This window comes from Pseudophryne corroboree, chromosome 3 (assembly GCF_028390025.1).
Source record: "Pseudophryne corroboree isolate aPseCor3 chromosome 3, aPseCor3.hap2, whole genome shotgun sequence".
NCBI lineage: Eukaryota > Metazoa > Chordata > Amphibia > Anura > Myobatrachidae > Pseudophryne > Pseudophryne corroboree.
This window is the reverse complement of record NC_086446.1, coordinates 162,107,679-162,134,518: the sequence shown is the minus strand read 5'-3', so window position 1 is coordinate 162,134,518 and position 26,840 is coordinate 162,107,679. Positions and strand designations below refer to the sequence as shown.

The 26,840-nt window shown below is 45.4% G+C and overlaps 1 protein-coding gene and 2 pseudogenes across 2 annotated transcripts in view; 2 read left to right on the top strand and 1 right to left on the bottom strand.

The window, feature by feature from the left end:
• The window catches only part of LOC135054997 (coagulation factor VIII-like), a 638,500-nt gene that overhangs the window by 363,089 nt on the left and 248,571 nt on the right, over window positions 1-26,840 (top strand). For both annotated transcript variants that reach the window (XM_063958535.1, XM_063958534.1), the window contains exon 18: window positions 6,946-7,125. In XM_063958535.1, the coding sequence (XP_063814605.1) occupies window positions 6,946-7,125 (180 nt within the window). The remainder of the gene's footprint in view (window positions 1-6,945; window positions 7,126-26,840) is intronic.
• LOC134895881 (5S ribosomal RNA) lies at window positions 24,934-25,052 on the bottom strand (annotated as a pseudogene).
• On the top strand, window positions 26,237-26,355 carry LOC134895545 (5S ribosomal RNA; annotated as a pseudogene).

Sequence of the window (26,840 nt, the reverse complement as noted above, 5' to 3'; positions counted from 1 at the left end):
CGGCGGCCATAGTTATCTGGCATTGGGGGGAGCACGGCCACTAAGGTGCGCAAGGGGGCCAGCCCACCGGCAGTCCATCCTGGCGTACCAATCTGCCGCTGGTGAAAACAACTGGTGGGTCAGAGTCGAACTCACAAGATTCAGTCATCTGCACCATACAGAATCAACATTCACGACAAGTTCCATCTCACAGTCCAGCAGCAGCATTGGGTGCACGGTCACTTGCTGCAGCGCAGGCTGAGTGGTACCAGGCAGGGGCCATCCTGTCCCCTATTGCATGTGTTAGCAGGGCTCCTGGGAAAGAGCAGATTGGCGCTGCAGGTCAGAGGGTGCGCTGCAGAGCTCCATTGGAAGTGCAGTGGTCGTACTTGGATCCTGCTGTGTACCATCCAGGTGCTGCTGTTCATGGGTTTGGAGCCCAGAAGCAGGCATCTCCATTGCCTCTGGGAGTTATGCCCTTGTGCAGAGTATTATCCCGAGAGCCAATTAGTGATAAACACAGGCAGTACACACCACAACGCCAATACCTTATACATACAGCATTGGGGTATATCTGTTAAATGCAAAAAGAGCGTATATTTTCTGTATGAGGTCCTCCATCTATTACTTTCTCTGTCTTTGCAAACAAAAAAAATATGAAAGCACAAAAAGAATGTCCAAAGGGGTCCCCCCGTCCCTTGCCATGAAATGATCATATCCTACAAATGCTTCCACTTTTTGTATTTTTTTAAATTTCAGAATTTTATTAGAAAATAAATAAATAAATAACTACAATGTTCTAGAGCCTGTTGTATATTCACATTTGATTTGCTTTACCCCTATTAGGTTTCTAAAAGAGGACAAAGTATTAGATAATAACATTTATTTAGCATATGATATTGACTTAAATACACATGGAACATTAGTTACCATTTCTAACATAAGCTATTTTATTTATTTATCAGTGGACATTGAGGTATTGGTTAGATGTCCAGAATCCTCATAAACCTTATAGTATCTAAAAATCACACATCTCGCAAAGCTGAAGGAAATGTATTCATGTTTTATAACTAACGTTACAAGTTAGTTATAGTGATGTTCACCTTCAATATTCAGCTTCAAACACTGATTGCTCTTGCATGTGAACACGTGATCAACCAACATATACTACTAGTAACAGCATCTAGTGATAAATTGTGGAATTCCCATTTGCATTGTGGGAAAATCAAACATTTTGCATCCCTTATCAACATTTTCTTCTTTAGATAATGTTAACTTTACATAATGTTCTCTCTACTTAATAATGGAGATACCAACATTATATTTATGATTAATGTTGCTCAATCTATGACCTAACTTGTGGGACACAGAAAATGAATACTGAAGAAAAGGAGAAACTGGATTCCACAGGGAATAAATCGGGGGTGTAGAGTTGGCTCTTGATCCGAGGCACCAACAGGCTAAAGCTTTGACTGTTCCCAGGATGCATTGCACCGCCTCCTCTATAACCCCACCTCCAGGCACTGGAGCTCAGTTTCGTTAACCAGTCCAATGCAGTAGCAGGTAAAAGAGACGGTAGACAGGAGAAGGGACTAGCGGCTAATGCCAGACAAACCCAAAGAAGCTAAGTGCGTCAGGGTGGGCGCCGTGTGGAATCCAGTGTACCTTGTAGAAAGAGATTTAACCATGTTAAGTCTACCATAAATCTCCTTTTCTGCAGTGGGGTACACTGGGATTCGACAGGGAATACATTGGGGATGTTCTAAAGCAGTTCCTCATGGGACGCACCATAGCGGGCACAAGAATGCAGCATCCAAAGGAAGCATCCTGGGAGGCGGAAGTATCAAAGGCGTAGAAGCTGATGAACGTGTTCACTGAGGACCACGTAGTCGCCTTGCACAACTGTTCAGCGCACGCGCCTTGGCGGGCCACCCAAGAAGGTCAAACAGACCGGGTAGAATGAGCTTTGATAGCAGCAGGAGCTGGAAGACCAGCCTGTGCATAGGCTTTTGCAATCACCATTCTAATCCACCTGGCCAAGGTTTGCTTATTCGCAGGCCAGCCACGTTTGTGAAAAACAAAAAGTACAAAAAGGGTATCTGACCTCCTGAGGGAGGCAGTCCTCTCTACGTAAATACGGAGAGCCCGTACCACATCCAAAGACCACTCTTTGGAGGACAAACCAGAAGAGAGAAAAGCCGGAACCACAATCTCTTGGTTAAGATGAAAAGATGATACCACCTTAGGTAGATAACCAGGGCGAGTTTGAAGAACTGCCCAGTCCTGGTGAAAAATCAGAAAGGGTGGATGACAGGACAAGGCGCCTAAGTCCGTCATCCTACCAGCAGAGGCAATAGCCAGTAAAAACACGACCTTAAGTGTAAGATATCTAAGATCCACAGACTCAAGAAATGGAGACTCTTATAGGGCATTTAGGACAACAGACAGATCCGCTGGAACCACAAGAGGGACATAGGGAGGCTGAATCCATAAAACAAAGTATGAACGTCAGGAATAGACGCATTTTTCCTCTGAAACCACACCGACAAGGCAGATATATGAACCTTGAGGGAGGCCAGATGAAGGCCTAAATCTAAGTCGTGTTGCAGAATAGGCATCATAATTGTTAGCAGCACACCATGTGAAGTAAGAGTTCCAGACTCTGTAGTAAATCCGTGCAGATGCCGGTTTGCGGGACTTCAACATAGTTTGAATAACCACCTTAGAGTATCCCTTGGCCCTCAGGAGTGAAGCTTCAAGAGCCACGCCATCAAAGCCAGTCCGGCTAGGTCCGGATAGACACAAGGGCCCTGGACAAGGAGGTCTGGGCATTAAGGAAGTAGAAGAGGACGCTCTATCGATAGACCCTGCAGGTCTGAGAACCAATGCTGTCTGGGCCACGCTGGAGTGACTAGAAGTAGTATTCCTCTTTCTTGCTTGAACTTCCGTAGCACCCTGGGCAGGAGTGACACTGGAGGGAACACATATGGCAGCTTAAAGTTCCATGGAATTGCCAGTGCATCCACTAACGCTGCTTGAGGATCCCTTGTCCTTGATCAGAATACCAGAACCTTGTTATTGTGTTGAGACGCCATCAGGTCTACATCTGGTAGGCCCCACTTGTCCACTAGGCGTTAAAAGACTTCCGGATGAAGACTCCACTCTCCAGTGTGAACGTCCTGACGACTGAGGAAATCCGCTTCCCAGTTGAGGACTCCGGGAATGAACACTGCCGATATTGCTGGCAGATGGCGTTCAGCCCAATGGAGGATTTTTGATGCTTCCAGCATTGCCATGCAGCTTCGAGTGCCACCTTGATGATTTATGTACGCCACCATGGTGGCATTGTCTGATTACATTTGAACAGGCCTGTTCAGTACTAGAGGCAGGGCCAGTGTCAACGCATTGAACACTGCCCGGAATTCCAGAAAGTTTATCTGGAGGAGAGATTCCTCCCTGGTCCACTGACCCTGCTCAACACCACGCCCCAACCCTGCTGACTGACATCCATTGTCAGGAGGACCCAGTTGGAGATCCAGAAGGGACAGCCCTGCTCAACTGTTGGTCCTGTAGCCACCAGCTCAGTGACAGACGAACCTATGGAGTCAAGGAGATCATTTGAGACCTGATCCGATGAGGCAGGCCGTCCCACTTGGAAAGGATTAACCTATGCAGAGGGCGGAAATTAAATTGAGCGTACTCTACCATATCTAAAGCCAACACCATGAGGCACCAGTACTTGCATCGCTGAGTCTATCGACACTCATGGGCGAGAGAGGAAATATCTGATCCTGTCCTGAAGTTTCAGGAGTTTCTCTGGAGACAAAAACAATCATTGGCTGTGTGTGTCCAGTAGTGCCCCTAGGTGCATCATGCTCCGAGCAGGGACCAGCGAAGACTTTTTCCAGTTGATGAGTGACCTGTGGGCTTGTAGGAATTGGACTGTCAGTTCCAGATGACTGAGGAGAACCTCTTGTGAGTTCGCCAGGATTAGCAAGTCGTCCAGATACAGCAGGATCCCGAGTCCCTGATGGTGGAGAAGATACCATATAGTCTTCGGGCTCCATGGCCAGCACTATAGAGCGCAGAGTTTCCATATGGAACTTGGATACTCTCACACTGGAACTAGAAACAGGGTCGAATAGTATCCCCTGCCTCTCTGAAACAGAGGTACCGGCACTACCACTCTTGTGTCCTGGAGGGATTGCGCTTTTAACGGAGAGGGGGACATCTCTTGAAAGAGATTGCGTACCCATGAGAGACTACTTACCGCACCCAGGTGTCCAAAGTGCTCTTTAACCAGGCCTGGGTGAACTGCGGAAGTCAGCCTCCCACCCTGGGGTCCCCCAGGGGGAGGCCCGCCCCATCATGCAGCAGGCTTGTCTTGTTTGGAAGCAGGCTAACGGGCGGCCCAGGATTGTTAGATTTGGGTTTAGTGGTTTTGGAAGCACGAGCCTGTCGCAGATACACCTGAACCTTTGCCTTCCCTGGAGGTCGAAAGGAATGAAAAGTGGTACTCTTAATGTTCGGAGCATAAGGATTAGTATTTGGGAGAAACGCAGTCTTGGCAGTACCCAAGTCAGTTACAGTCTTGTTCAGATCCTTCCCAAATAGGATGTCTCCCTTAAAAGGGAGCACCTCCAAAGGTCTTTTAGGAGTCCAGGTACACCTTCCAGAACCTCAACCACAGAATTCGGCGAGCCAGGATAGACGTAGTAGACGCCTTGGCCACCATTACAGCTGCATCAGAGGCCGCCTCCTGAATATAGTGGGAGGCTGTGGTAATATAAGTCAGATATTGTCTGGCTGTGTCAGAAAAATCCTGAGGCAGCTCATCCTCAATTGCCTGAACCCATGCTTTAATACCTTTCACAGCCCAGGAGGCTGCCATAGTGGGTCTATGTACAGCACCAGTAAGAAAGTAAATAGACTTCAGGCATCCCTCCACACTCTTATCCGTCGGTTCCTTCAGTGAGGAGATAGTGGTGACAGGCAGAGTAGACGATACCACAAGACGGGCGACATGAGAGTCCACCGGCGGTGGAGTTTCCCACTTGTTACTCAACTCCGCAGGGATAGGATAATGAGCTAGCACCTTTTTAGGCAGGGAAAATTTATTTCCTGGAGACGACCAGGATTCCTGACATATGTCAATTAAATGGTCGGAATGTGGTAAGACTACTTTAGCAACCTTCTGACGTTTGAACTTGTCAGGTTTCTTAGACGCAGTAGTAGGCTCAATGTCATCATCTATTTGAAGAATTAGCTTAATAGCCTCCACTAGATCAGGAACATCAACCTGGGTTGTAGATTCCTCATCAGAAGCAACTGTATCAGTGTCTGATGGATCAGTATATTCCCCATCCTCATCGGAAGAATTATCCAAAATATTAGTTGATTGTGAGCAAGAAATGGCCCATTTAGATGACCCCTTGGCTTTAGAGGGGTGTGGGGTAGACATTGATTTAATTGTTGTAATTGGGTAGACAGAGTATCCGCCCAGGGCGGATTAACTACAGGGACAATATGTGGCTGCAATGGCACAGGAGGTCCCACAGGGGCGTAAGACGTGTCACAACTGTATTCAGCATACTTGAGAATGCTGCCCAAGGTGGGTCCTGATTGGCCACAGGTGCTGCAGGTTGACTGGGTGTATGGCACCTAAAACAGCAGCTGAAAATTCCCCCTCAGGTAAATCCATGGTGCCAGTACTGCAGAATGCAGAAGCGTCTGCGGATTTCCCGCCCTGTGTGGCAGACATTATAAGGAATGTAGCCTTAGGGTGTAACAGTACAATATAGCCAGACAAACACAATACCTGCAAATAACCTCCTATTTTATGTGACATTAAACACAGGACACAAAACAGAGGATTTAAGCGGTATGAGGTGACTGAAACACACAGTAAAAATACCAAATCATATATTCTGTGTAACACTAATATATATATATATATATATATATATATATATATACATACACTGTATATATGTGACCCTGACGCACCTAGCCCCTCAGGGTACAGAATATAGTGATAGCAATATGTGATACAGGAGAATGGAATCCCACACAACAGCTTCAGGCACACTCAGTCACATGTGCAATGCCGAAGTTATTACATATAAACAATAAAACTGCACTGGACTAGTGAAACTACATATAAATATGTATGAGTATAGATAAATATGTATGAGTATAGATATAGCAATGCACAGTAGATACTGGATGTATAGTTACAGGGTTTATAAATTGCTACTCTCCCAGACGGATTCAGTATGATATCCTGGCTGTCGCGATCCCACGGTCAGAAGAACGCCGCCGGGATCCTGACAGCCGTATTACCGGCAGCGAGCGCAGCATGTCCCCTCACAGGCTCACTGCGCTTCGGGACCAGTGGCGATGGCTGGTGGCGTGGTCCACGGCAGAGCAGTGCTCTAAGGGCCAGCCCCCCATTCATGCTTTTCAGAGGGAGAAGGCAGGTCTGAGGCATAGCTCCCCTAATTAGGGTAGAACTGAGGGCTAATTAGGAGGCAGCTAGTGAGAGTGACACCCACCTAAGACGTTCTAGTGTCAAAGACCAGAGTTCTGGAACTACACTAGATTCACAGCCCTACAGCAGGATTAAGCTATGATTGTAAATACAGTATCTCATACCGTGGGCTTCCCTTAAATTATTAAAACTAGTCTAGATTGTCTACCATGCCTGTTGATACTGTACGTTGGTGAAAGGGGACTACACATTTCATTGAAACCCATGAGAGCTGACCTTATTGTTACCTGTTAGAGATTTTACTTGTAAAATGTCTTCTTTGAATTAACTTAATGAATTTAATGAAAAGTAATGAACGGTTTTGTTTTATTTATTGCTTGTACACGTTATTTATGTTGTGTGATCTTTATAGTTTCTGATTATAAAATATAAACTAAAATATTGTATTTTGTTCCCCTTGCATCTTGGCATTGTAGTAATTAATGGGAACATTGGTGACACACTTCCTGGACTACTCCTGCCACTGAAGCAAAAAATACGATGGCATCTACTAAGCATTGGGAGAAGACACATTCTTTCTGTCCAGTTTCATGGAAATATTGTTACTCAGCGGAGCAACACAGATCAACCTGTCAATATAGTAAACCTATACCCTGGTGAGATTTTAAAATTGTTGCATTGCTTTATATTCCTTTATATAAATAATTTCATTCCCAAACTCTGTCCTCAAAGACCTCTAACAGTTCACATTTTCCAGGTCACCCAGCAGGTGCACTGTGTATCACCATCTGTCACATTTTAAAAATCCACAGGTGAACTGCTAGGGGTCCTTGAGGACTGAGTTTGGGAACCACTGATATAAATGATTCTTGTGTTTGACTACACATTCAAAAATCTAGACTTATCATACAGAACATGTGTTTTATTATTCCTATACAGCATGCACTTGCATTACTTTCAGTAGGCCTAATTAGCCCAATGTCCTGTGTCATGCATGTAGTATCATTATGCTTAGAGGAAAGATCTTTGATTTTATTCCCTCAGTTGTCCTTTTTTTTAATTTAGTTTTTTTTTATTGTTATAAATAACAACACTAGAAAATAACAAAAATAATAATAGAAACATATCATCACAATACAGAAGGTAACTGCAAAACTCGCCTCACATATTAAGTGAGCCTATAGAAATCTAAGCATAAATAGTCAGACTAATGGTATAGCATATTAAAAAAAAAATATAGTAAGGGAAATAGCAAAAAACAAAAAAAGAACATGTACTGTCACACATCTCAGGATATAAAAAAAAGTAGGAAAAGACTAATGGGAAGAGTGGTCCCTGACCACTTGCATAAGAAGGCACATACCAGGGTGAGTCATAGCATACTACAGTAAGAATGTGAAGGAAAAACAAATGTTACCATGGAGTACCCTAGAGCAGTGGTAGCCAACCCTTGTGCTCGAGAGCTGCCAACAGTTCACATTTTCCAGCTCACCTAGCAGGTGCACAGGTGTATTCATTACTCACTGACACATTTTAAAAGATCCACAGATGGAGCTAATTACTTAACTGGTGATTCTGGCAGGAGACCTGAAAAACGTTCACTGTTGGTAGCTCTCGAGGACCAGGGTTGGCTACCCATGCCCTAGAGCTACTGTAGGGCCATCATTTGTGCCATCGTAGGTGAGTAAGGATTTTCACCTAGACCATAAATGCTCATTTTTAGGTTCTGCCCTATGGGTAATATATACATGTTGTTCATGATGCACCATTACATTGACCAGAGAAACCCAAGCCTTAAAATCAGGACTCTCAGGGGCCATCCAATGTCTTGTTATACAGACCTTGACCACAGTACATACAGTAGGTTTACAGCATATTGTAAACTGTATTTGTCTAGGGCACCATCGTCTGTAGCCCTAAGACATCCAGTTCTGTCTTTTTAGTTTATATTCAGATTAACTTTCTCCATTAACCATTCCCATCTGCATACTAGCTACTCCCAACTAGGTTTCTTAAGAAGGAGCTTGATGAAAGTATTTAAATTTCTCTATCATCCATAAGGGATACTGGGGTCACTTAGTAAGATGGGGTATAGATGGGGTCCAAAGGAGCACAGCCCAGTTTAGAAAAATGTGCTCTCAGTAGAGCTCCAGAGGATTTTTTTTCCAGTTTTTTTTAAACGTTTTTTTTTCTTCTTTCAGGTAGGCTGTTGGGCAACAGCCTACCTGCACCGAGGGACGCTGGGGGGGCACCGACACTGGCCTCCTGGAGGTGCTGAGTCGAATCCCGCTGACAGGACAACAGTCCTGAGGGTCAGTGTACCACAGGCATTGCGCTCTCGCGCACACACCCGCAGCACGGCGCACCCCCCCAGCACAGAGCCTGAAAATCAGAGAGTGGTGAGTGTTGCCGGAAGTCCCGCTAGCGGGGCCCCCCAGTTCTTAGCATGGATGTGGGGTGGGCATACTGACTCCTTCTGGGGTGAACCCATAGCCCCCCTGCATAGACTGGCAGCAGCAGTGTAAATAGGTGTTGGGGCCTCATTTTACACTTTATGGGGACTTTGCCAATATAAATATGCATGTAGCTCCGGCGCCATTGCAGGGGGTGGAGCTACTTTGGAGCGGGACCAGCAGCTTCCTGGCACCATTTCCTGCTCTCTCAGCGTTGCGGCAGGACATCCAGCTCCTCCAGAGGATACTCCACGGCCAGACACTGGTACATGGGTGTAGTTAAGGGGGAGAGCCCACTGTGGGATCATTTTCTTAGGCTCCTCACATGTAAATCAACCATATTGCCTAACCTTCTAATCACTAAATTGTTAGTTACAGGCTGGTGCTGGTTTCTCCTCTCTGAGTCTCTCCACACATACTTGCTTGTTCCTGTGTCTGTGTGTGTCTGGGTGTTAATGTTCCCTGTCAACATGGTGAAAAAAGCTGTGTGTAATATCTGTCACACCAGGTTTTCTCCCTCCCATGCAGATTCTCTCATGTGTGAACAATGCAGTCAGCCTTCACAAGATAGTGGGGCTTCTGGGGGTGATTTACAGGAACCAGCTTGGTGGAGTTCTATTAAAACTATGATGGCTAACATGTCCAATGAGTTAACTACTGCTATACAGGAAATGCAGCAGTTACAACAGTCTATGGCTGCTCTGACTAAAGATAAAACAGAGTGCAGATGTGTGACCCCTCTCTTACATCCACTACCCCAAAAGCTGGGGTTATCTGACATCCTCTCAGAATCTGAGGAGGAGGATGCCAGAGGTAGAAGAGAGGGAGGAGCTGGAATCTACTGCCGAGGTGGATGATTCCTCTCTGGCGCAGGGTGTGGAGTCACTTATACTTGCGGGATGCAGTCAATTTACCTCCAATCAAAATCCTGATGGTCGAAATCCCGACAGCAATTGACCGACGGTCAAAATCCTGACAAGGTCAAAATCCAGACAAAAAATTAAAGGCATAGGCATTATAAATGCTCATTCTTCTACCATGGCAGTTTCTGCAGTGGGTGTCAGTCAAAATGGAGTGTAGCATTTCACAGGAGATTGGCTGTTTGGAGGTGAGTTGGACACATGGATTTCGAAGGTACCTCCCGTCTGCAGCTCCACTGGCTAGACGCTTTTACACGGGGCCTTCACTACAGTCTGTCAGGACCAACTGATTTTGTGAATCCGTTAACCTTGGACCAACTAAAAGTGTAGGTGCTGGAGTATGCTGAGAACAGGGAGGACAAAGATAGTTCCGTTTCATATATTTATTAATAGGCAACAATTCCAATAAGGAGTTAAATTACAATCATTAGTCACCATATATAAACTGACATATTGCAATGAATGGCATAAAGATAAGCAGGATCAGTATAAAAGATGCATTGAAGAAATGTTAATATGAAGGAGATAAAATGTGCCTGAAGATTAATGAGGAATTGTCCAATATAAAGCAATGATTGGTGCCAAACTGTAAGAAGTGTTAACTGGATATTGTAGACATAGATGAATAACTGTGAAGACTTGTTACTGAAGCTTAAAAGGCTGAACTGAAGAACTGTGAAGAATTGTCTTTGAATAATGCAAAATGTAGATACAAATGCTAAAAGGAGTACTTGCAGGTTCTGAAGATTATGCTTGATACATTGTGAAGAGCTGCAGCAGATGACAACGGTGAAGAAAGGGTTAAGCTGAAAGATGAGTAAATTAGGACCAAGATTAAGTAGAAGCTTCCACAGGCTGTGAGATTATAGCAGGCAGTCACTGAACGAACAGGTTAACCTCTCACGGGCCTCCGGGAATCCACTTGTTGCCACTTCGAGAGCGACTGACAGCACAGCAGGGAGCTGGTGGGTCACTTGCAGTGAAGGCTGCAGGCAGAACTCTGGGAGTGGAGGCAATATCAGGACCACTGGAATCACACAGAAATCCACAGGGACAGCGAGCACAGAGCTAGGGTACAGAGTAGCTACAACAAAGCACTGGCCAAGAGTGAAATATTCCCAGCCTACTTATAGACAGCACAAGCACAGGATTGGCTAACACTTACCCACAGGTGCTCACAGTTGCTCACAGGTGCTGCATTTGGTCTACAACATGGCCACCTCCTATACTGCAGACACACAGAGGCACCTCTGACCATTCAGTCCCCGCACTCCTGAGTCCCAGAACCTGCATCACCTTTGCCGCTGATCACACTGCGTCCCCACGTGGCCACACAGTGAGCAACCGCGCTGGCAATGGACGGACCCCAGAACCCGCAGCAGTGAGTGATCGGTTCATGACAGTACCCCCCCCCCCTCTTTAAGGGTGGACTCAGGGCCGTTTCTAGACAATTTGGCTCCCAGTGCGAGATTTCAAAATGCGCCCCCCCCCCCATATAGCCGTAAAAAGAAAAAGCATGCACGCGCCGAAGGCGCGCGCGCTCCCGACGAGGGTGTGTGGCCTGATTAAAATGGGTGTGGTCTCATTAAAGTGCGCGCAGCCTCGTCTAATATCATCACACCCACCACAGGGGAAAAAAAATAAAAATAAAAAAAGTCCCCTTTTTACACATTACAGCAGGCAAGTGTCCCCATATTACACAGCGCGACAGGCAGGTGTCCCCATTTTACACAGCGCGGCAGGCAGGTGTCCCCATTTTACAAAGTGCGGTAGGCAGGTATCCCCATTTTACACAGTACGGTAGGCAGGTATCCCCATTTTACACAGTGCGGCAGGCAGATATCACCATTTTACACAGTACGCAGGCAGGTGCCCCCATTTTACACAGTGCGGCAGGCAGGTATCCCCATTTTACACAGTGCGGCAGGCAGGTGTCCCCATTTTACACAGTCCGGCAGGCAGGTGTCCCCATTTTACACAGTGCGGCAGGCAGGTGTTCCCATTTTACACAGTGCGGCAGGCAGGTGTCCCCATTTTACACAGTGCGGCAGGCAACCCCATAGGCAGGTGTCCCCATTTTATACAGTGCGGCAGGCAACCCCATAGGCAGGTGTCCCCATTTTATACAGTGCGGCAGGCAACCCCATAGGCAGGTGTCCCCATTTTATACAGTGCGGCAGGCAACCCCATAGGCAGGTGTCCCCATTTTATACAGTGCGGCAGGCAACCCCATATGCAGGTGTCCCCATTTTTACAGTGCAGCAGGCAACCCCATATGCAGGTGTCCCCATTTTATACAGTGCGGCAGGCAACCCCATAGGCAGGTGCCCCCATTTTATACAGTGCAGCAGGCAACCCCATATGCAGGTGTCCCCATTTTATACAGTGCGGCAGGCAACCCCATATGCAGGTGTCCCCATTTTATACAGTGCAGCAGGCAACCCCATATGCAGGTGTCCCCATTTTATACAGTGCGGCAGGCATGTATCCCCATAGGCAGGTGTCCCCATTTTACACAGTGCGGCAGTCAGGTTTCAAGTGGGGGGGGGAGGAAGAGGGAGAAAGAGAGAGAGGATACTTACATCTTCCCGCTCCTCGGTCCCGCCGCCTCACGTCCCTCGCGCCGGCCGCCTCCTCCTTCCATGCGTATCTCCTTATCTCCTCTCCCCGAGCGCTCCTGCTCGGGGGGCGGAGTTTCGCGGAATGACGCGTATGCGTCGTGACGTCACGACGCAAACGCGTCATTCCGCGAAACTCCGCCCCCCGAGCAGGAGCGCTCGGGAGAGGAGATAAGGAGTCACAAACTGCCGCGGCGGGCGCCCCGTGCGGTTGCACGGCTCGCCCGCCGCTAGAAACGGCACTGGGTGGACTCAAGACACCTTTGAACTTTGTCAGGATTCTTGGAGTAGAATTTTTGAACCAGTCTTAGAGAATGAACATCTTCAGCAAAAATCCAGGACATCTCCTCTGGACCATAATCTTTCCAATCAACAAGAAACTGCAGATGTCCATAACGACGACGTGAGTCCACAGTCTCCTTAACCTCAAATCCCTCATCCTGCAAAGGGGATCAAAAGTTTCAGCAGAGATGTATGAAAGGCATTAGGAATTTTAAAAGAAGGAGGCAACTTGACTTTGTATGCTACAGGATTAAGTACCTTTTATATGGGAAATGGACCAATAAACTTGGGAGCAAACTTCTTAGAAGGAACTTTGAACTTGAGATTGCGAGTAGAAATCCAAACTTGGTCTCCTACCTTGTAGTTAGGTACAGCCTTATGTTTTCTATCTGCAAAAGATTTATAACAAGCAGAAGATTTAATCAACGATTTGCGTACACAGCTCCACATTTTAGACAAATGTTGAAGCACTTGATCGGCAGCTGGGACCTCCTGAGCTGGCAAAGGATGGAACTCTGGCACATGAGGATGATAACCAAAGTTAATATAAAATGGTGTAGATTCTGAAGATGAAGGAAAAAGATTATTATGAGCAAATTCTGCCAATGGAAGGTAGTCTATCCAATCATCTTGTGAGGAAGATTTGTATAACCGGAGGAAAGTTTCAAGATCTTGATTTACTCTTTCAGTTTGTCCATCTGTCTAGGGATGATATGCAGAAGAGAAATTCAACCTAATGTTTAATGAAGAACAAAGTGACCTCCAAAACTTGGCTACAAACTGTGTTCCACGATCAGAAACAATCTCTTGAGGAAAGCCATTGCAACTTAAAGATTGCAGAAATTAATAATCTGGCTAGTGAAGGAACTGATGGTAATCCTGTTAACAGAATAAAATGTGCCATTTTCGAAAATCGATCCACTATCACCCAAATGGTATTCCGCCCTATTGATGGAGGTAACACAAAATCCATTGAGATATGAAGTTCAAGGTTGCCTGAGTATAGATAATGGATGTAACAAACCTGATGAATAACCCTTTGGATTCTTATGTTGGGCACATTTAGGGCATGCTGCTATAAACTCCTGAACGTCGGCTTGAAGACGTGGCCACCAGTAGGACTGTTGAATAAATGTAAGAGTCTTTAGGATCTCAGGATGGTCCATGAAAGTCGAAGAGTGAGCCCAAGTAAGTAGTCATTTTTGAAGATTTGAGGCAACAAAAGTTTTGCCAGGCGGAGGGACCGAGACCGGAGAAATTTGAGTCGTTAAAAAGGACATAGGACTCACGATGGCTTGATTCGTGGTAGCATCATTTGATTTGGAAGAATTGAAGGGCCGAGAAAGGGCATCCACTTTTTTGTTTTGAGACCCTGGACAATAGTGGAGCTTAAAATTAAATCAGGTGAAGAAAAGAGCCCATCGAGCTTGTCGTGGATTCAGAGCCGACTGCAGATAAAGAAGATTCTTATGATCAATATATACTGTGATGGGATGTTGTGCTCCCTCTAGAAGGTATCTCCACTCCTCAATCGCCAATTTGATAGCAAGTAATTCCTGCTCCCCAATAGTATAATTACGTTCAGCCGGTAGAAACTTATGGGAGAAATATCCGCAGGGATGGACTTTTTTATCTTCAAAGACTTGTGACAACACAGCTCCCACTGCTTCCGTAGATGTGTCTACCTCCACTAGAAAGGGACGGTTCAAATCCGGCTGTCGAAGAATGGGAGCTGATACAAAAGCTTTATTCAAATCGGAGAAGGCTTTGATTAATTCAGAAGACCAGTTCGTAGGATTTGCTCCCTTGCTTGTCAGGGCTGTGATGGGAACGACTAACGTAAAGTAATTCTTAATGAATTTCCTATAAAAATTGGCAAAGTGAAGGAATCGCTGAATCCCCTTAAGAGTCGAAGGATACCTTAACAGGATCCATACGTAGCTCTGATCCGGAAATGATATAACCAAGGAATGGTATAGAAGATACTTCAGGTGTACACTTCTCCAACTTACAATATAGTCGATTTTTCCTCAGACAGGTCAGTACCTCTTTAACTTGGAGACGGTGAGACTTCAGATCCTTGGAGAATATTAAGATATCATCCAAGTACACTACTAAACACTTGTAGAGAAGATCTCGGAAAAGTTTGTTCACATAGCTTTGGAAAACTGCAGGAGCATTACAGAGACCAAAAGGCATTACAAGGTATTCGGAATGTCCATCCTGGGTATTAAAGGCAGTCTTCCATTCATCCCCTGCACAGATACGAATTAAATTGTAGACTCCACGAAGATCTAGTTTCGTAAAAACTGTAGCTCCCTTTACCCAGTCAAATAATTCTGGAATTAACTGCAGTGGGTACCTGTTCTTCACAGTGTTCTCATTAAGTCCGCGATAATCTATGCATGGTCGTAAGCCACCCTCTTTCTTATTAACAAAGAAGAATCCGACTCCTGCAGATGAAGAAGATGGTCTAATAAATCCTTTGGATAAATTCTCTTGTATATAATCAGACATAGCTTGAGTCTCCGGAATGGACAGCGGATAAATTCGCCCCCCATGGAGATATTTTGCCCGGCACCAAATCGATTGGGCAGTCCTATTCGCGATGAGGGGGTAAGGAGTCAGCCGCTCGTTTACTGTAGACATCCACAAAAGATTGATAGACTGAAGGTAACTCGGGAAGACCGACTGACCGGAGGGGTTTAACTGAAGCTAAACAATCCTTGGTACAAGATTCACCCCACAAAACAATTTCCATGGTTTGCCAGTTCAGTTGTGGATTACATTTCTGCAGCCAAGGTAATCCGAGTATCACATCATGAGAGGCTTTGGGAATCATATATTCGGTATGGAGAACACCAACTTTCATCTTGAGGCATATGGTTTGATGAGTAATTAAGCCTTCTGGAATTCGACTTCCATCCACTGCTGTAACAGAAACTGCTACTTCCAGAGGCACAGTTTGAACTTTAGATCGTATGACAAAGGCTGAAGTGATGAAGTTCTCGGCTGCACCGGAATCTAGGAGAGCTGAAACTTTAACTGTAGAACTCGGAACTTTTAAACAAATAGGCAAAGTTGGCTTCTTCCCGGAACGTGTTTCCAAGGTAACTCCTAGCTTAACCTCTCTTGAATAAGCTAGGAGCGATAGTTTTTCAGCTGAAGTTTGCAGAACTTAACAAAATGTTCAGAGGACCCGCAGTACATGCAGAGGTTACCCTGTTGATGACAAATTTGTTCCTCTTCCGTAAGACGAGAGTGTCCGCTCTGCATAGGCTCTTCTGTCATCACAAGAGACTGAGACAAAGAAGGATCTTCTAGAGATTTGGGTCAAAACGCAAGTTAAAAAGTTCAACCTTGGATTTCTCTAAGCAACGCTCTCTGTAACGTAGATCAAGTTTATTGCAGACGGAAATTAATTTGTCCAGCTTAGTTGGCACAATACGAATGGTTAAATCATCCTAGAGTCTATCTGAGAGTCCATTCAAGAATGCTGCAACCAGGGCCTCTTCGTTCCAGTTTAATTCTGAAGACAAAGTGCGAAATGGAATAATATATTGACTAACGGGGCATAAGCATTGACGTATACAGAGAATCTCCAAAGAGGCTGAGGTGGTTCTTCCCGGTTCATCGAAAATTTTCCGGAAGGATGATACTAATTAATTATAATTAGAAAGAATAGGGTCTCACCTCTCCCACAGCAGTGACGCCCACTCCAAAGCCTGACCACACGGGAGGGCAATAATATATGCAATCTTATGATGGGCTGAAGGAAAACTAGCAGACAACAGTTCAAACTGAATCTTGCATTGATTCAGAAATCCTCTGCAAAGCTTTGGAGTCCCATCAAACTTGCTTGGCAAAGGTAACTGCAGCCGAGACATACAGTAGGCACCATCACTGAAGGAACCGCTGCGGAAGCAGAGACCACTGGAGTAGGAACTTGAACTGGTGGTGTCATTATAGCTGTGTGAAGAGCATCCAGACGATCCGCCATAGTTTGCATGAACTGAACTATTTGTGTCTGTATGGACTCTTGATTATCCAGACGGGAAAGAATATTTGCCGTAGAACCGCCTCCTGCTGTTTGGTCACTCGACGGATCCATGGGGCCAGTGCTTACTGTCAGGACTGACTGATTTTGTGAATCTGTTAACCTTGGACCAACTGAAAGTGTAGGTGCTGAAGTATGTTGAAAACAGGGAGGACGAAGATAGTTCCATTTCATATATTTATTAATAGGCAACAATTCCAATAAGGAGTTAAATTACAATCATTAGTCACCATATATAAACTGACGTATTGCAATGAATGGCATAAAGATAAGCAGGATCAGTATTAAAGATGCATTGAAGAAATGTTCAAATGAAGGAGATAAAACATGCCTGAAGATTAATGAAGAACTGTCCAATATAAAGCAATGATTGTTGCCAAACTGTAAGAAGTGTTAACTGGATATTGTAGACATAGATGAATAACTGTAAAGACTTGTTACTGAAGCTTAAAAGGCTGAACTAAAAAACTATGAAGAATTGTCTTTGAATAATGCTAAATGTAGATACAAAAGCTAAAAGGAGTACTTGCAGGTTCTGAAGATTATAATTGATACATTGTGAAGAGCTGCAGCAGACAACAATGGTGAAGAATGGGTTAAGCTGAAAGATGAGTAAATGAGGACCAGGATTAAGTAGAAGCTTCCACAGGCTGTGAGATTATAGCAGGCAGTCACTGAACGAACAGATTAACCTCACACGAGCCTCTGGGAATCCACTTGTTGCCACTTCGAGAGCGATTGACTGACAGCACAGCAGGGAGCTGGTGGGTCACTTGCGGTGAAGGCTGCAGGCAGAACTCTGGGAGTGGAGGCGATATCAAGACCACTGGAATCACACAGAAATCCACAGGGACAGCGAGCACAGAGCTAGGGTACAGAGTAGCTACAACAAAGCACTGGCCAAGAGTGAAATAATTCCAACCTACTTATAGGCAGCACAAGCACAGGATTGGCTAACAATTACCCCACAGGTGCTGCATTTGGTCTCCAACATGGCTACCTCCTATACTGCAGACACACAGAGGCGCCTCTGACCATTCGGTCCCCGCACTCCCGACTCCAAGAACCTGCGTCACCTCTGCCGCCGATCACATCGCGTCCCACATGGCCGCACAGCACCACCAGCAACCGCACCGACAACGGACGGACCCCAGAACCCACAGCAATGACTGATCGGTTCATGACACAGTCCTTTCGGACCTAAAGGTTTAAGGGAGAAGACAGAGGTGCCTCAAATGTGGCAAGGGGCTCCAGAGGTAAGTCTCATAAGCCTGAAACCACAGGATCTCAGGACCAGGGCATCAGCTCTGTCTCCTCTAAATCCTCACCATGATGGTGTCCTTCTGCTCATGGGGTATCTCAGGGTGGGAGCTCATCTGAGATTCTTCAGCCTCCTTTGGAGAAGCTCCTGCCAGGATGCTTGGGTCAAAGACCTGATCTCCCAGGACTACAAACTGGAGTTCGAATGTTCTCCGCCTCACAGGTTTTTCAGGTTGGGCTTACCGGTTTCCGAGGACATGCGCCTTTTGCTACAGGAGGCCATCCAAAAATTGGTTCAGACTCAAGTCATTGTTCCAGTGCCACTTCAATAATGGGGCGAGGGATACTATTCCAGCCTTTTTGTGGTACTAAAACCGGACGGATCAGTGAGGCCCATTTTGAACCCCAACTCGTTAAACCAATATCTGCAGGTTTTCAGGTTCAAAATGGAGTCTCGGAGAGCAGTGATCTCTGGTCTGGAGGAGGGGGAGTTATTAGTCTCTCTGAACATAAAGGATGCGTACCTCCATACTCCGATATGGCCACCTCATCAAGCCTACCTCAGGTCTGCACTGCTAGCTGAACACTACAAGTTCCAGGTGCTGCCCTTCGGCCTATCCCCAGCTCCAATTGTTTTCACAAAAGTGGTGGCGGAAATGATGTTCCAATTCAGGATTCAGGGTGTGATCATTGTCCCCGACCTGGATGATCTGTTGATAAAGTCAAGCTCAAAAGGAACAACTGTTGGATTCTCAATTTACAAAAATCCCACCTCGAGCCTACCCAGCATCTCCAGTTCCTAGGGATGATATTGGACACAGTGGCTCAGAAAATCTTTCTTCCTGTCGACAAGGCCAGGATGCTTAAGGAGTTAGTCTGAGCAGTTTTGCAACTGAACCGGGTCTCGGTACATCTTTGCACCCGCCTGTTGGGAAAGATGGTGGCTTCCTATGAGGCCATTCAATTCAGCAGATTCCATGCAAGGATATTCCAACTGGATCTCAGGAAGAATTGGTCGGGTTCGCATTTAGTGGACCAGGTCATACGTCTCTCACCGCAAGCCAGAATTTCTTGCCTATGGTGTTTGCAGTCCTCCAACCTCCTGGAGGGTCGGAGCTTTGTGATCCAGGATTGGATTCTCTTAACAATGGATGCGAGCCTTTGAGGTTGGGGAGCTGTCACTCAAGGGGCACAGTTCCAGGTCAGGTGGTTGAGCCACAAAGCAGTTCTTCCAATAAACATACTTGAACTTAGGGCAATCTACAATGCTCTGCTGCAGGCATCCCCTCTGCTTCAAGGTCAAGCCATTCAGGTTCAGTCGGACAACGCCATGGCAGTGACTTATGTCAGTCAGCAGGGAGGGACAAAAAACAGGGCCTGCATGCGGGGGGTATCCAAGATACTCCTCTGGGTAGAAAGGAATGCAAGGGCAGTATCGGCCATATTCATTCTGGGTGTGGACAACTGGGAGGCGGACTTCCTAAGTCGTCACGACCTACACACAGGAGAGTGCGGACTCCATCTGTAGGTATTTCGACTGATAACAGATCAGTGGGGTTATCCGCAGATTGATCTGATGGCCTCTCGGCTCAACAAAAAGCTGAGGCGCTATAGCTCCAGGACAAGGGACCCTATGGTGGCGGCAGTGGATGCGCTAACAGCACCATGGGTTTACCGGCTGGTGTATCTGTTTCCTCTGATTCCATTGCTCTCCATGGTTCTAAAAAAAATCAGGAGGGAGGGAGTTCAGGCAATTCTCATTGACCCTGATTGGCCTAGAAGAGTTTAGTACGCAGATCTTCTAGCCACGGCAGTAGAAGATTCCTGGCCTCTGCAGGAGGCTCTTCTTCAGCAAGGGTCGTTCGTCTACACAGACTTACGGCGGCTTTGTTTAATGGCATTGCGGTTGAGTGGAACCTTCTAGCTGAGAAAGATATTCCGGATAAAGTTATTACAGCCATGATTCAGGCCAGGAAGGCGGTCACGTCAAAGCATTACCACCATATCTGGAAATGATATGTATCTTGGTATGAGGGCCGAAGGTTTCCAGCAGCGGATTTCAACTTGGGGCGCTTCTTGCAGGCTGGTGTGGATATGGGCCCTATGGTTGGGCTCCATAAAAGTTCAGATCTCGGCCTTGTCCATTTTCTTTCAGAAGAAATTGGCTGTTTTGCCTGAAGTCCAGGCGTTCCTACAGGGTGTCCTTTGCATCCAGCCTCCCTTTGTGCCGCCTACAGTACCTTGGGATCTTGACGTGGTTTTGACCTTTCTGCAATCCTCTTGGTTTAAGCAACTGATGTTGGTTGAGGACAAGTTCCTTAGGTGGAAGACGGTTATGCTATTGGCATTAGCTTCCGCTAGGCTTGTTTTGGAACTTGGAGCTTTGTCCTGCAAGAGTTCCTACTTAGTCTTTCATGAGGACAGAGCGGAGCTCAGGACTCATCAGCAGTTCCTGCCTAAGATGGTTTCGGCTTCAACCTATTCCTCCAATCCTGAGTCATTGGATGTGATGCAAGCCTTGAAGATTTATGTCAAGAGGACAGCTGCTATCTGAAAATCGGATTCCCTCTTTGTGCTGTATGATGCTCACAAGAAGGGTTGTCCTGCATCAAAGCAGTCGATTGCCCATTGGATTACGCTTGCTATTCAACAGGCATATGCTTTGGGGGCCTTGCCTATTCCTCGGTCTATCAAGGCCCACTCTACTAGGTCAGTGGGTTCTTCCTGGGCGGCTTCCCGTGGTGTCTCGGCTTTGCAACTTTGCCGGGCCGCTATCTGGTCGGAGACAAACACGTTTGTGAAATTCTACAGGTTTGATACCCTGGCTACAGTGGATGTTGGACATATGGTATTGCAGACGTCTTAGCACGTTCCTACCCGTTCTGGGAGCTTTGGGACATCCCCATTGTACTAAGTGACCCCAGTATCCCTTATGGATGATAGAGGAAATAGGATTTTAATTACCTACCGGTAAATCCTTTTCTCGTAGTCCATAAGGGATACTGGGTGCCCGCCTCTGTGCTTGGACCTTTCCTGCAAGTTTTGTTCTTGTGTGACGTTGTTGATTCAGCTGTTGCTGTTTATATTTTCACTGGCTGTTGTTACTGTGTTTGTTCTGCTGTGTGCTGGTTCATTAATCTCACCACTCGTTGTCATGTCATGTTTCCTCCTCTCAAGTATGTCCATCTCCTTCGGGCACAGTTTTCCTAGATTGGGCTGTGGGGGAGGGCATAGCCCAGTCTAGGAGCCAGCACACCCTGTTTGAAGAATTTAAAGTGCACTGGCTCCTTTGGACCCCATCTATACCCCACCGTACTAAGTGACCCCCAGTATCCCTTATGGACTACGAGAAAAGGATTTACCGGTAGGTAATTAAAATCCTATTTTTATTTACATATAATGCTTATAAATGTAAAATATATTTAGTTGCTTTTTGTACCAAACAAGAATCCTATCTAACACCTGCAAAAACAATACAAAATTCTTTGGTTAAATAAAAAAAGTAAAAGAGGACTGGATTGAAAGTACATGAACATGTTAAAAATGATGGAGCCGTCATCTGAGGAACTTACTTTTTCAAGAACTCAGACACCAAATGTGGCAGAAGAAGCACAAATGTATAGCAATACATGTTAAAAGTCTTCCAGGGCAGGATGGTGAACCAGAATGAATATTAATGGTTTAGAAAATATACATTGGTTAGAACTGATATATGGTTGGCTAAAATAAGTCACCTAATATAAAAAATGCAATGAAATTTAGTTATTGTTTCCAACCAGTCAAATTAACACAGGTGTTTGGAACAAGGGGGGCGATTCCGAGTTGTTCGCTCGCTAGCTGCTTTTAGCAGCATTGCACACGCTAAGCCGCCGCCCTCTGGGAGTGTATCTTAGCTTAGCAGAATTGCGAACGAAAGATTAGCAGAATTGCGAATAGAAATTTAATTGCAGTTTCTGAGTAGCTCCAGACCTACTCACAGATTGCGATCACCTCAGGCCGTTTCGTTCCTGGTTTGACGTTACACACACGCCCAGCATTCGCCCAACCACTCCCCCGTTTCTCCAGACAGTCCCGCGTTTTTCCCTGACACGCCTGCGTTTTTCCGCACACTCCCAGAAAACGGCCAGTTTCCGCCCAGAAACACCCACTTCCTGTCAATCACACTCCGATCACTTCTACGATGAAAAATCTTTGTTCGGACGTGAGTAAATCTACTAAGTTTTGTGCTAAAATACTAACCGCATGCGCACTGCGAACCATGCGCATTTTTGCCTTAATCGCTCCGTTGCGAAAATCGGCAACGAGCTAACAACTCGGAATGACCACCAAGATGCTGATGTTTAAAGCAAGAGAGAATACATGTGTTTAGAGAGTAGAGAAGTGAGGTTGTGTAGTTTAGGTATACTGCTGTGCCTAGTTTTGTTCAGTCGTTCATAAATGAAGTTTATTTTTGCAGCGTGGCATTATTGATAAAAGGGTAGAATAGGTACATTTTTAATAGTGTTCATTGCTGTGCAAATTACTACATCTCCATTCCACTTTATAAAGTACTTGAATTTTTAACCATTTGAGGTGTTCTTTGGATTTAATTTTATTACAATGGTTTGTTCTAGTGGCATAACTCCCAGAGCCAATGAAAGCATTGGCCTCCAGTTGCCAGCTGTCAGGGGATCACCAAGGAGGGAGGAAGGAGCAGTGGCAGTCCCTTGGAAAGGACGGCTGCCTCTTACATCCAGGGAGCGAGCTGCAATGAAGAGTTCTGGACATGTACATCTATTCTGGAGTATCAATGGGAAGGAAACAAGCAAATAAATGTCTTATGGGTGTCATTCCGAGTTGATCGCTAGCTGCCGTTGTTCGCAGCGCAGCGATCAGGCCAAAAATTGGCACTTATACGCATGCGTATGGTACGCAGTGCGGCTGCGCGACGTACTTTCACAAAAGCCGATGCAGTTTCACACAAGGTCTAGCTACGCTTTTTAGTCGCAATGCTGATCGCTGAGTGATTGACAGGAACGGGGCATTTCTGGGAGGTAACTGACCATTTTCAGGGAGTGTGCTGAAAAACGCAGGCGTGTCAGATACAAATGCAGGCGTGCCTGAGGAAACGGGGGAGTGGCTGGCCCGAACGCAAGGCGTGTTTGCGACGTCAAAACAGGAACTAAATAGTTTGAATGATCGCAAGCTAGGAGTAGGTCTGGAGCTACTCAGAAATTGCGCGAAACAATTTTGGTGCCGTTCTGTGATCCTTTCGTTCACACTTCTGCTAAGCTAAGATACACTCCCAGAGGGCGGCGGCTTAGCTTTTGCACGGCTGCTAAAAGCAGCTAGCGAGCGAACAACTCGGAATGAGGGCCAATGCAAAGAAAGAAAAGACAGCAGTTGTTGTTTAAGAATGTACCCTTATTGTTAGATTAATTTTTTTAGGACTCAGTTTATTATTATTTATGATGATAGGAATCCTTCTTGGTAATCACTGAGAAGTAATGTAATCGCTTTTATGCACCTGGTATGAACTTAAGCCACTGGTTTGTTCAAAAGTGGTTGGAGGTTAGACTTTAATGAGGCATCTACACCACTGTGCAGTGCATTTCTGGATATTTTTCTACCCTTTCATACACAAAGGCACACGTCTGATAAGCCCAGTAACAGGGTAGTACAAGGGAGGCACTTGCACTAGGACACAAGATTCCATGGGGCCTGGCTATTTAGGAGTCTGTATATGTAGTTCAGTCTACTGCAATATTTAGCAGGCTGCGGGCATGAGAGAGAGCTTGGAGACAGGTAAAGTCATTCCAACATGCCACTGAAGAGCAAAGGATCTGCAAAGAGGAGCAGACAGAACAGAAGTGTGGGTTGGAGCTTGAAAAAGACAGGGGAGGACAAGTCTAGAGATGGAGAGACACAGAAGGCATGAAGCTGGAGAAACAAAGGCAGGGATGAAGCTAGAGAGACACTGGGGAGATGAGGCTGGAGGGATGCGAGTAAAGTTGAGGCTGGACACAGCAGGGATGGTGTTAGAAGACCTGGTGATGGAGCTGGGGAGACACGGGATGAGGCTGGAGAGAAACAGAGGGTGGATGAGGCTGAGTTGCAGGGAGGATGATGCTATGAAACACAGGATAGTATGAAGCTGAGAGACAGGGAGAAATGAAGCTGAGAGACGCAGGGAGAAATGAGCCTGAGAGACACAGGGGAAATGAGGCTGAGAAACACAGTGATAGGGATGTGGTTGAAGAGACAGGGGGCAGATAGAGAGACAAAGGGGTTGAGGCTGGAAAGATAGGGGTGAGTTGATGGCTGACCAGCCTGAAACCACAAAAACATGAGTGTACTGGGACTCAAAATTTCTGTTGCTGGTTCTGCTGATGTTAGGCATATACTTTGATGTGGACCATCCAGTGTTGCAAAACAGGCATTTTGCAATCCACATTGTGTGAGCTTCATAAGTGAGAATTCCTTGTAAAGATATAAGGATGAAACAACAGGTATGGTCCTTTAGAGAAAACAAAGAACCAAAAAAAGCAACCATAGGCCTTTTCCTGGGCATACTTGAAAAATTGAAATGATGAAATTATTAAAAAATAACTTTTATTAATGTATACTTTAAGAGAAGACGAGAGCTGGCATCAATGATTAAAGAGCATAAGTGTTCACAAGTACCAATGTACCTATTATGGGCAAAATAATAATGTAGGTGAGCGAAAATAAGTAAACCCTCATCCACAGAGATAATTCATACATATCCTCTATGATCAGGATTTTATATGAATGAGGTCACTACCTCGAGTCCGATATAGTCTGATAAATGCTATAACCTGAGACCAGGTTAATACAATGGGTCCCAAATTGCTTTAACTGTTGGAGAGTAAAATACCTACGGTACCTAGTATTCCCTGGTGGTTCCCCATCCAGGTACTAACCAGGCCCTGCAGTGCTTGGCTTCCAAGATCAGAAGAGTTTGGGCATACTCAGTGCGGTCTGACCGTAGGTAAATCTGTCTCCTAGGTGCACCGTTTTCCGATTGTATTGGGACCCAGGATGTCAATCACAGAATAAATAAATATTGGGTTATATATGGTCAAAAAATAATACAGTAGACTTCTAGATTATTGCTGGGAGATCTAGTCAGTATTAATCTAAATTAAGGCAATAATACTGACTATGGGGTCTTGGGATTGGTATTTCTAAAAACAGACTCTATTACAATTGTGCTCCCAAACAGCCTAAGCAACAGGAGGGCTTTGTAGTGCCCACAATAATCAGGACAATAGAAAATGTATCTAAAGTACAATAATATCCCTAATAATCATAAGAGTATAAAAGTATAAGTACATAACATACATTTGACTGCTTTCCCCTGTTAGCTGGAGAAGTACATGGTGAACCCTGTGGGAAAGCAAGGGGGAGCTGCGGTTGGGCAGGGAGAACGCGTTTTCGGCCAGGGGCCGATGGCTATCTTACCCAACCTCTTCGGGAGACCCTCAGACCAGTGTGATCAAGCTCTCGGAGCGAAACACGCGTCACTTCCGGTTCCGGCGCCCGAACTTCCGGTCACACGGACCGCGGCCGCCGGCGCCTCACTTCTCGACTCCTGCCCTGTCCACTGGTCTGAGGGTCTCTGGACGAAAACGGGTTCTCCCTGCCCAACCGCAGCTCCCCCTTGCTTTCCCACAGGGTTCACCATGTACTTCCCCAGCTAACAGGGGATGTGATGTACTTATACTTTTATACTCTTATGATTATTATGCATAACATCTCTCTTGGTGCATGATTACTGGGTAAGGGTGGAGAAAGAGGAACCCTCTTACAAGGGACAGTTGCAATTTGTAATTATTATATATGCTAAAATCAATCTCAGAAAATTAGGGATATTATTGTACTTTAGATACATTTTCTATTGTCCTGATTATTGTGGGCACTACAAGACCTCCTGTTGCTTAGGCTGTTTGTGAGCACAATTGTAATAGAGTCTGTTTTTGGAAATACCAATCCCAAGACCCCATAGTCAGTATTATTGCCTTAATTTAGATTAATACTGACTAGATCTCCCAGCAATAATCTAGAAGTCTACTGTATTATTTTTTGACCATATATAACCCAATATCTATTTATTCTGTGATTGACATCCTGGGTCCCAATACAATCGGAAAACGGTGCGCCTAGGAGACAGATTTACCTACGGTCAGACCGCACTGAGTATGCCCAAACTCGTCTGATCTTGGAAGCCAAGCACTGCAGGGCCTGGTTAGTACCTGGATGGGGAACCACCAGGGAATACTAGGTACTGTAGGTATTTTACTCTCCAACAGTTAAAGCAATTTGGGACCCATTGTATTAACCTGGTCTCAGGTTATAGCATTTATCAGACTATATCGGACTCGAGGTAGTGACCTCATTCATATAAAATCCTGATCATAGAGGATATGTATGAATTATCTCTGTGGATGAGGGTTTACTTATTTTCGCTCACCTACATTATTATTTTGCCCATAATAGGTACATTGGTACTTGTGAACACTTATGCTCTTTAATCATTGATGCCAGCTCTCGTCTTCTCTTAAAGTATACATTAATAAAAGTTATTTTTTAATAATTTCGTCATTTCAATTTTTCAAGTGTGCCCAGGAAAAGGCCTATGGTTGCTTTTTTTGGTTCTTTGTTTTCTCTAAAGGACCATACCTGTTGTTTCATAGTTGTCATAACTATCTTCCGGAAGTACCACCAACCATTTGCTGAACTTATCATTTAAGTAGGCTTTTACGTTGGTCTAATAATAAT